Source organism: Opisthorchis viverrini, assembly GCF_000715545.1.
Source record: "Opisthorchis viverrini unplaced genomic scaffold opera_v5_11, whole genome shotgun sequence".
NCBI lineage: Eukaryota > Metazoa > Platyhelminthes > Trematoda > Opisthorchiida > Opisthorchiidae > Opisthorchis > Opisthorchis viverrini.
The window spans coordinates 3194821-3206139 of record NW_008751667.1 but is presented as its reverse complement, the minus strand read 5'-3'; the positions used below and the strand labels follow the sequence as shown (position 1 = coordinate 3206139).

The following is an 11319-nucleotide window of genomic DNA, read 5'->3' as shown; positions in this document are numbered from 1 at the left end:
TGCAAAAAGGCTTGAACTGCAAGAGAAAGGGCTTGACAGAACACAAGTAACCGGCTCGTGTGTGGTAGGAGTACAAACTGCGCTCAGTAGGTTTGAACAGAGGAGTAAGACACAGAAGGCCTTTGGCTGGCCTGCGAGAAAATTCGCTCTTGAGCAATTAAGAAACTTCTAACAGCTAAATAGCTATCTGTTATATCTGCTGGTTCGCCAAGCTGAGGTATCTGCTGCTGACACGCTCCAGTGCCTAGTGTCGGAGAGAAAAGACTCACGGAAGTGAACACAACAGCTATATTCCAACAAAGCGGGTGCGAGTGCGAATGTACAACGGTCTCAAGCCACTTATTAGAGGGACACTGTCTGAACTCGGTTCAATGCTGACGCACACGGTCTGGCTGCGACGTGCTGCATATTGCGGGGGCGTTGTCTGACCTTGATCAACGCTGACTCGCGCTGTCTGGGTTTGATACAAGGCTGTGACGCGCTGCATATTGAGGGGGCGTTGTCTGTCTGGTCAACATCTAGCGGAGCTAAGAGTGTCGGTAGATTTCGGGCATTCAATGGTTGCTTTCAGGAAGCTGACCTTCCTGATACTATCCTATTCATGGGATCACACTAACGATTTCGTAGAAGGATTATACAGGAATTTTGCTACAGTGGCTGCTACCACGTTTTGTAGACATTACTGATTTCCAAATGTCCTTCAGTGTAATCATTTCTGTACTTTTCTTATATCAAAAGCACTTTAACCAGAGTATCTATTACCGATGTCTAGAAATAATTAAGGAAGATGACTATCTTACCTGAAAACACGAGAGAAATGCTAGGATCCCGATAGAATTAACTTACATAACGTTCTACTTCTTGCATAATTTTGCGCGTTTACCTCCAAGTTTTCAAAGCAAGGTATCATTCGTATTTAACAACAGCTGACCAGTTAACTCTCTCATGCATAGTTTGTCTATCGTACGGTTCTCGTGTTGCTGAGGCCTTGCCATGTGAACAACTTTTGGCGCGACTTAAATGTGCATTCTCCATGAAACATTCCGGTAACTGAAAAGTAAACTTGGCGCGAAATGTTCAAACGCATGTTACTCGGTAGAATCTTTCAAGGACTAACCACCTATCATCTGCCTTGGCAAAAAGGAATGGCTCTCTTGGTCTTGCTGAGGTATATAAGATATGTGCGGTTGATATTCACTGGCCAAGTCAGCTGTTAGATACCAAAACCGATCGATGCGACCGGACTCCGTATGCTATCAGTGACGCTTTGCAGAATCTTTGAAAGTTGCCTATTAGATGTCTTGCATCGCCTAATGGCGGTAACAACCCTAGTTGTGATAAGGGTGAGAATTTCACAACTCTAACATCTTTCTGGTGCCTACCTACCTTGTCATCAGAAGGGAACACGAGGACTGAGATACTGCAAGGTTACTCAAGCCCTGATATGCGTAGTCGAGATGCAGAGGTTGGGTTCGGACCATAGTTAGTAAGTTCATTCTTTAAATACTTAGCCATATCACGTTCTCATCCTAAATGATTAGTAGAATGGTGCATCAACTCCAATTCGGCCAAAACGAGGGAGGAATGAACAGTTCTACTCACCACCTCTTCAAAAATTGCAGTAAGTAACACTGTAATACCTCATATGCCTTGGTTTCCAGTCATTAACAGTTGCAAACCACTAGGCCGGAGATCCATAGAACTCGCCCGTTTTGCTTGGCTGCGAAGTGGTTTTAAGATAGCACATATGGGTGTGGGGAAGTTACTGGTTATCATTTCCCTGGTCCGCTGACTCGAATGTCTTACTGTCCAAATGCCAAAAGAATTTTAGCGGATGCATCTAAATGATGACTACACAAGTAAAAGGGGACCGAATAACTTATTTCAGTGTGATTGCACGATGGGCGCGCTCACGTTGAGGAAATGGGTGACAGCATCAGACTTTTGAAAGATTCACTTATTTCTGACAAAGTCTGAGAGTGTGGCACCCCATGAACCATTAAATCCAACGTCCAGTCAGCTAGGTTCTCAGACGAAGTATCAAAGACCCCAAAATAAAACACAACATGGTCATGTGCTGCTCATTTCTGAAACAGCTAAACCATGCTGAACAAACCAAAACAAGCCTCTGTTAATCAGGTACTATGTTCCTTTTCCGAATCATACAAAAAAACAGACGATAGTGGACCACATCAAGCTAAACCCTCAAAATTACTTGTCGAAACATTCTACGAACAATCAGGACAAAATGTGAACAAAAAATGAACTGAAAACACGAAACTCGGGACCCCTGAAAAAATCAGGTTGAAGGGTATAGGACACATTTGTACTGAGTTGTGAAACAACCTGAGGATATCGTGTTCGGGGCGGTGTTACAATTGTAGCGACCCAGTCACTCACATACTTGACTGTCAACACAAAGGTCGCTCACTGGATCGCGAGGCTTGTCTTTTTTCTCATACGCACAAACACGTCGCATTAAGCTGACGCATCGGACATCGATTGTCTGCACCACCTAGTCACCGTAGCAACCACTCATGTGCCGACGCGCCCACCTATACGCACTGGGACCTACATAAAGGGAAACCGAACCCAGTCAAGACACAGACTCGCGCGCGCACAGGGAGCAGGACGTCAACCGCTCCACAAGTCCACGGACAACCATGGTGTACGTGTAGCAGTCGAACTGTGGAGAAAAACACGTTCCCACCGTCCGGACTTCCACCAAGGGACTCTCACATACGACAAGTTCCCTTTTTGACTTGCTCCCATTCTCGCACTGTATTTATTTTTACATGTGTCGCAGAAATACTAAAAACTTCTATTAGTGCACACATACACCTTCTGATTTGTAGTATGGTTATCATAACCTATGCACTAATGCACTCAGCTGAAGCACATGGAGAACGCAGAAATGCATAAACAGTTTTATTTTTTAACCTAAAATGTGAAAAGTGTACTATTTTCTTTTACATAACTATACTGTTGGTTGCCATTTAACGCCGTCGGCATATTAACATCATCAAGTACCCGAACGTGAAACATAAACAGATGTGAATAATTTTTGTGCGCACATTCAATAATTAGAGAGTGTTTTTGTGATGCAAGCAGTCAGCCAGAAAAAAAATGCACCGCACCTTTGTTGCTCAACTCATGCTTTTGATTTCCGTTTTTCCTTTTTCTCCAATTTCTCACGTTGTTTTTGCTCCTTTTTCATGCGCTTTTCTAATTCTTTGCGCTCTTTTTCCTGCCTTTCCCTCAACTTTTTCTCTTGTTTTTCCCTCTCCTTCAATTCTTTGCTAGACAAAGTTGATACTGGACGGCTGCTTATCTCGGGAGGTCGCAGTTCCTGTAGGCTGGCTGTAACGCAAGTAGAAGTTGAAAGATTCAGTTATGGAAGAGAGCATTTTATGCAGAAAAGAGGGGTGCCGTGGGTAGTTCCAGACATACAAGTCCAACTTCAAGGAAATCGATTTTATTTGGCTTCTTACTATGGGTCTGATGTATACCTACTTTGTAAAAGTTGGAGACACCTTCAGTCTCACATTTCTCACTTTGATTAGTAAATACAGTTTCTGTTTTGCTGCTTGAAATCAGAGAAAAGCCTGATTACCATTTATGGATGTAAAAGTCTGCTACTGAAACCCCTAGAGTGTTCTGCTCTAATGTCGTTGTGATAGGCTGTGGTACAGATGGTTGCTTTGCACGTTAAGCTGTCAGAGACAAGTAAAGTTGTCCTTCCCAACAGACCTTCCTGAGGAACGACCTAGTTGGTCATACGTTGGAGACAATCCTTCGTGTAGATGCGGATCCCCTTCTTGACCCAACTAGCAAACAGTAATAATATCAACACAACAACACAATAACACAACTTGGCTGCTGAACTAACACAGTAACTCTGCTTTACACCGCATGCAAACAATACAAACACCTTTATCTTCCGACAGCAACCTCTACATAGCTCCTTTGGGAAGTCATCAAACTGGACGGGAAAGGCAAGAGAAATTCAAACTCGCGCCATACCACTTGTGTTGTTTTATTGAATGCCTTTCTTCTCCATCAAAAATCGAAGACTCCCAACAACAGCATTATTAGAGTGCTAGTTGCTCAACTTGGTTTCAGCCGACCCGAAAGATTGGCTGTGAGATTGCACAACCGTGCCGCTACGATTCAATCCGCCCCCTAACACCGACTGTTGACGAAACGCATACCCGGATCAAAGAACGGATCAAAAAACACCGACATACACAGTTCAAATGGAAGCCGAACTGCTAAAGATTAAAACAAGTCCATCTGATTGCATCCTACACTCAATCGGAGTGTTCTGAATTGATAAACGAGCATGCCTGCTCATGCTTTTTCAAGATTAAATGTCCTAATGGCTCAATGTTCGAATGGGATTTAATGGTGGTGCTGATATCAGGAATGCTATTGGAGTTGCCCTGGGAAAACCCGCTTCTCTGTCCCAGGTTTCACTTTATTGTGCCCTGTGACCACAGTCGCTAAATTGTTGTTAGGAAACAGAGCAAAGTGCGTCGCGAAAAACTGATTTTCCTGCTAGAGGAAAACTAAGGTAGACAAAATAAGTTATTCTTCCTATGCAACTCATCTATGGACGCAATTCTCACTAAATATATTGGTGAATTCTGACCCAAAACTTTAGTTCTGAGTCTATTTTAGAAAGAACACTGGTTACGAAGAACTAGTCCGTCGGGAAGCACCCTATACACGTGATACAGACCACTCGCTTGTTTACTTTTAAACAACAGTTTTACAAGTCAGGGTGAATCAACCTTCAGCAAGTCGCTGAAGGCAGCTATTTACAAACGGACAACGACTAGCATGGGCTTACATATAATAAATAATTTCTGAATCTAATATTGGTGCCCGTAGATGAAGTGAAGACCAAGTCGTTCTGTATCCTCCCTTTCACCATAATGAGCCACTCTTCACATGACCCAAGGCGACAACGCTACTCCGAACGTGATTTGGATGCCGAGGTTTGTTGGCCATCGTTCGCAAGCAACAGATTACCGAACCGATACAGACTCGCCGGTGGAGAACCTGAACTCGGCGTAAACGGTCATAATAGAGTTTTTGATCTCCAGGTTGTACATAATCTTTATAATGTGTATTTTCAGCTACCTGAAAACACGCACAGGGTTGCAGATCAAACGTTGAACTCGTTCACTTGCTTATTCACTAGCTGTTATGGCTGATTTTACGTAATCAAATATAGCAAATTATACTCTTTATTACTTCTGTTGAGGATTCCTGAAAGGACGTCTATCCAGGAGGACGAACATGGTCTTTGAACTGCTGATTTCCAGTCCCGCACATCCAGTGTAATGAACCAGATCGTCCAGCACGTATTGAAATACTTCCAAACCATGCCCCAGTAGAACAACATCATCGTTCGAATCTAAGTTCATTTCCCAGGCTTGGATATCACAATAGTCCATCAACACCCTCTTAAATGGCCAGTAAATTGAGTAAACGGTATTTTCGTAAGCTGGAATCAGCACTAAACTAGCTGCACTGCGGTTCTCACGCTTCGTGATTACGTCATCAACTGTGAGGATTTTTCACAGCGGTTAACGATTTACTGATTTGGACTGGGTGTTAGGAATGACAAAGCGTGTAATGTTGAGCTGCTGAAAGCTGCATCGGTATTCCAACGTCATATATCTGAAAAATGTAATTAAAATGAGCTCTTCTTAGACAGAAACCACCTTGCGAGGGTCTTCGTTACGTGTACTTGGGTGTATGGAACAAATATTTTTCGTCAACAGGAACCTCCGAACATTATCAGTATGCTTCTTCACCGCAACAAGATCCGAGTTTAGCCGGCAGAATACGTGACTCCACAAATCCAGCGACAGAGCGGTGACCGCTGGAATCCTTGGACGTCCACATCTGATCTAGTTCAACCCGGTCTGGCGAGCCAGGTATTGATAACCAGGTTCCGTCACTCTCTGACTGGTTTAATCCAGACCAGGTTGATCTGCACTAGTATTTAAAAACAACATTCTGATCAGAGTAGGTTAACAGAAGATGCCAAAACTTCCATTCCATTTTCAGCACTTAAGTTTGCGGAGCCAAATAAATTTTTTGAATAACTGCCGACTTAAAAGTAATTAATATTTTCGTATGTATTCAACAATAATCAATCAAGTGACGGTTAAAGTATTTGGATTCATTCAACATGCAAGGTGTTTGACCAGTCTACGTTTACCTGTAAGTTTTTCGATGTACGACCCTGGAAGCCTCAATCCAACGTTGCTGAAACTTTCGTAAAAATTGTTTAAATAGGACAGCCAGTCTTTGTGAAGTACATAAGGTGCGATGTTGGGTCATTTCTGGCTATCAGAGGCTTCTCTCCAAAGAATGATCATTGGTTGCTGGGGGATATCAGTTACTCATCACTGATAAAATTTCGGTTGCAATCAGAAGATAACCCGGTATACCATGCCTCATCTAACAACACATGTCCGTCATCGTTTCGCCCATATATGTTGCGTCACCAAGATAAGTGAGACTGATAACCGACCTTTTCACAAGGTGAAGAGCAATGAGCAACGGCTTTTGGTGCGCTCTGTTGCGGTACTATATTACCTACACTTCAAGTTTTGATTGTGGGCTGTATTGAAGGCAGTTGTGATAGAAGCTCTGCTACATCGCGTTTGGGAGACGATCTTCTGTTTGCATAAACAAAGTTGTACAAATCCTTTCGCTGAAGTTCTTCATGACCGCGAAAATCAATCAGGAATCCGAAGTAGGTACTGACATCGAAACCCAGCTGGAGCGATTCAAACAGATTGAAATGATACTCGATACAACGAGACCGCTTCAAAGATGCCGTTGATAAGATCGGCCGAAAAGCGTTTATTCTAGGTCGCTAGGAGTGTTCCAATCTGACTCTTACGTGGATTAAGGTTTATGGACTTATAGTTTTAAAGCTTGATGGATTGTTTGCAGTTGAAAGGAAACAACGCAGTAGGTGAAGTAGAGAGAAGACTACTGCAAAATTCAACAAAAAGCTGGGAACTATTGTTTAAGGTTACATAACGATAGTTTAACAGGACTGTCGAAAAACGGACTCTGCACATGTTTGGTCGACAGTGTTCGAAATTTATCCACGCAAAATACAAAATTCAAATAGCCTCGAGTGCTTATCCACTAAGGATTTGCAACCAGCCATCATGCGGGTGTCGCGACTTCATCGCCGTGTGATTTCACTGACTCAGCGTCTACTGTTTCGATGGAATGTGCGCATTAGCAGACGTCCAGGCGCACGTAATAATGAGAACCAGCTCTCAATGTACACACCCGTCCGGATACAAAGATGCTGGTGTTCGATTTGAATGACAATAGCCTTATTCAGGTATCTACTGCGAACACAATGCCTCCGTGTGTGTGCGCGCGTGCTCAGACTAGATGTGCCTGTGTCGCTGAATCAATAAGTATGATTCGATGAGTGACCAATTTTCAGGTATCTACTGCGAACACTGCCTCCGTGTGTGTGTGCGCGCGTGCTCAGACTAGATGTGCCTGTGTCGCTGAATCAATAAGTATGATTCGATGAGTGACCAATTTAGTTTAAACTCTGTTTCACCAACGTTGTGCTCTCGTGCAGCTGGTGTAATTGGCAGATAGTCTGGTTGGTAAGCAGCACAAATGTTTTGTCAGAGATTCACGTGATACCATACATTATTCATATTGACGACAATGAATACAGTAAGAATATGTTACGCTTTATGTGACCATACAAGCAAAATCCCAAACGTTCCTCACAATTATCTGGGACAGCTCACAATTATCTGGCACAATTGTATCCGAACTAAGTAGCTGCAGTGAATGTCATTGTTGAATTGCTTTTGTACGACCCAAGTCCGGGCATACCTGAGGCCACAAGAAAGTAAGTAAAACGTGTTTATCCATTTATGTCTAGCAACGCTTTCCATTAAAGGTGTCTCAGCCCACTTTTTCTCGCAAATGATGGAAGTGCCGACCTAAGTACGCGTTAATCCCACTACTGATCACTCGCTTGTGGCCGAACGATTTAGATTTTAACTGCTAACCAGGATGCCGCGATTTCGAATTTTCTCAACAGCTCCTATCACACACACTGCTGATAATTCCCTAAAAGAATAATACTGCATCAGTTTGCCCCTCGGCATTTATGAATGGGCTGAAGTCGTTTACCAGTCAAAATTCTCAGACCGTCAGAGAACCAGTTCACTTCGCAACAAAGTGTTAGGTTTACAGATTTCCCATTCATGTTCGATCCCCAAAAATGAAATTTTCAGCCTGTCACTCAGGCCAGCTGTTAATTGAGCTCGTGATCAATTTGGATTGGGTTCACACAAAACTTCTAAAACCTCATGTTTTTGGCCAAACGAGCACGAGATGCAAGTGAGGCCCGCTAATTTCTGCAAAAATCATACATTATTTTGTCTTAGCGAGCGGAAACAAGAATGAGCTAGACGACTAATGATCCCACAAGAGCCAGAACCCACTGAAAAAGCATCCTTGAAAGACGATGAGACAATCACGTGACAACTGTCACTGTCAGCAAGAAGATTCATGGCCGCTTGATCAGCAACCTCTATATTAAACAGAACCACCAGAAAGGTGGTGTATGCAGACATGAAGGTGTAAAACAGTATATCTGGGAACTTGGAGAAGGATGCGAAAAACAGCATCAGTTAGTGTTTTAAACTCTACAGCAACCAGACAGAATAGTACCTGAATTCGACACTCATCTGCATACCGATTTGTTTCAGACGGGTGACTCAGTTGGAACATTATAAATGACTGGTCTAGCTGGGTTCTAGGTGAGTCTCCCATCAGAACCAAACCGGTATACAGTCTGCTTTCGATATAAGTCTGATTTCCTGTAACTCCTATTCAGCCGGAACAAAAGGTTGACAGAAGCTCGGGATGGGACCCCAAGAAGGGCGAAACTGTTTGTGGGCTGTCGAATAATTTTCAACAACCGAAGAGTGGTGTACTACATCTGAGGAATATTGTTTAGTTTATCACAAAACTCTGAATAGTTCAGTTGGGCCAATAAACTGACCACATGCACTGAAATCGGATCAAAACACAACTGGGCCCAAAGTAGACCAAAGGCAAGTAGACAACCACGAGTTCCGCTGGCTAACTGGGACGGGTGAATGGAATCAGCTTAGTTAAACCGTATGAGGGTAAACCAAAGGGTGATGCGGTTTCATTCAAAATATGCCGAAGAAGTTTCCTTGAAGGTTAGAAAAACACCTGCAAACCAAAGGTCGGTTTTTCCTCTGAGCGCAATTACTAACGCATAACGACCTAAAGATATATCCTTAATAACGTAGGTGGATTAAGAACTTCCTGGCGGAACTTCCGCACAATTTATAAAGTAACATGTTGGGACACTTCTATCGCAGCGATGAATGAGGAACGTACCCAAGGCTGATAGTCGCAATTAGATTGAACTGAACTCAATAGCGTTCCACATTTGTTCAGCATTCCGCGTGACGCTCTGGGAGTTTCTTGTACCAGTATGTTAATACGGACACGAATTTCATTATTGTTTATGTACTATTCATACAGCTAATGTGACAAACCCAAGTTCTTCACATTTTCGGCGGACAACTTGCCCAAATGACACGTCTGTCGTACATTAGACGGAATTGTAAAAATACAGAGATTTAGTAACTCTACTGGTGATCTATACAGCACACTCGCGCTGGAGTGGTGACGCTGCAACTGCCAAATAGGTGGGGCACGTAGAACACAGCCACAGTGAACCTCTCTTACTGCATCGCATGAGAAGAAACTCAAAAAATCGATAAAAGGACGGTTGGGACTTTGTCCTGAGACAAAAAATAGCGGCATGTTCTGAAAGTATTTANGAAACTCAAAAAATCGATAAAAGGACGGTTGAGACTTTGTCCTGAGACAAAAAATAGCGGCATGTTCTGTGAAAAAAGTATTTAGGGGGGGGGGTATGACGACAACAAAAGCATTGCTCCTTGTCGTCAAAATTTAATGACGACGCTCTTGGCAGACACTAGCCAACCACAACCAGTGCATAAATGTTCGTACTGATAAGATAAAGACCCTCCAAGCTAAGAAGTTGGAAACTTACAGTGCGTAAGTCGCCGAGAGGCATAAGGAACATTTTCATGGAATCGATCACGAATATTGCCTTTGGGGGAATAGTGAGCCACGATGTAGGAGGCTGTCCCGTCGCTGGATGTGGCTCGACCAAATCCAACTAGTTTTGAATCCTTCCAAACAAGCTGGGAAAAGTAACCTGAAACGCATACGATATGCATTTTGAGCAACTACGGAAAAAGCTGAATTCCAAGTCAAATTGACGCCTTTTTCTTTGTCCTACTTTCAATCTATTTTGGTCAGTCTGTGGGAGCACTTGCGCATCTGCAGAGCGCAACCTCAACCGTACCAGCGTCGAAACTGCATAACCCCACACGTAATGTTAACGTCACCAACACTAAAAAGGGATGTTCTAAAAGCGTCGTCTTGACAAAAATTGGTAAAAGTACAATTTATCAGCACAATAAACTGCTCCTCCAATTTTCCATGGACTGATAAGTTAAGTGGTCGCACTGAGAGAGAAGAAAGTCGAATGAATACGGAACGTGTCTAGCTAGTTATGGGGATGGAGCGAAATGGAGAACGGTTTGGTAGTTGGCTTGTTCGTTGAGCTGGGTAATTGGGTCGCAAACGCTTCATCGCCAATCAAGGTCATCATCATCATCATCATCATCATCATCATCATCATCATCGACAGCATGACATCAGTGTTCAACACCGATGCTTCACTGCCGTACAACCATGACTTATTTGAAAGCCTTATTGTGAAGAAAAGAATAAAGTTTGACCGAGAAGGGACTTAGTGCTAGCTTAACACAATCATTCCAAGGTGCCTATACCTCCAGACATTCACTCAGGCAATTTGGATAGAAACTGACAACAGAAACGCCACTGACATTGGTTGGTAGCCATATCTTGTAGTGTCTCCAACCAGGCACAGTGGGGATCACACGGTCCCCATCCTGGAAGGCGAGTAGCACCGACAGCACCCAAGCGTTTCCTGATCTCCTTCATAATCCTCTGCCAAGTCAAAGGTTGGCCACCTCTCTGTTTACGCCACTCTGAATTGGGCATGAAAAACTGCACTTTCTTCGGCAAATGATGGTTCGGCATACGTAACACATGTCCTAACCAACGCAGCTTCTGGTGCTGGACATATTCTCCAAAGGAAGCACCCGTTACACAACCGAAAACGCGCTTTCTAACTGCCTCATT

At 43.3% G+C, this 11319-nt stretch overlaps 1 protein-coding gene across 1 annotated transcript in view; it reads right to left on the bottom strand.

The window, feature by feature from the left end:
* Window positions 1-2920: 2920 nt before the first annotated feature.
* The window catches only part of T265_01092 (hypothetical protein), a gene marked incomplete at both ends in the record, with an annotated part of 23898 nt that continues 15499 nt past the window's right edge, over window positions 2921-11319 (bottom strand). The window contains 2 exons of the mRNA XM_009165035.1: window positions 2921-3360; window positions 10136-10303. Of these exons, the coding sequence (XP_009163299.1) occupies window positions 3152-3360; window positions 10136-10303 (377 nt within the window). The remainder of the gene's footprint in view (window positions 3361-10135; window positions 10304-11319) is intronic.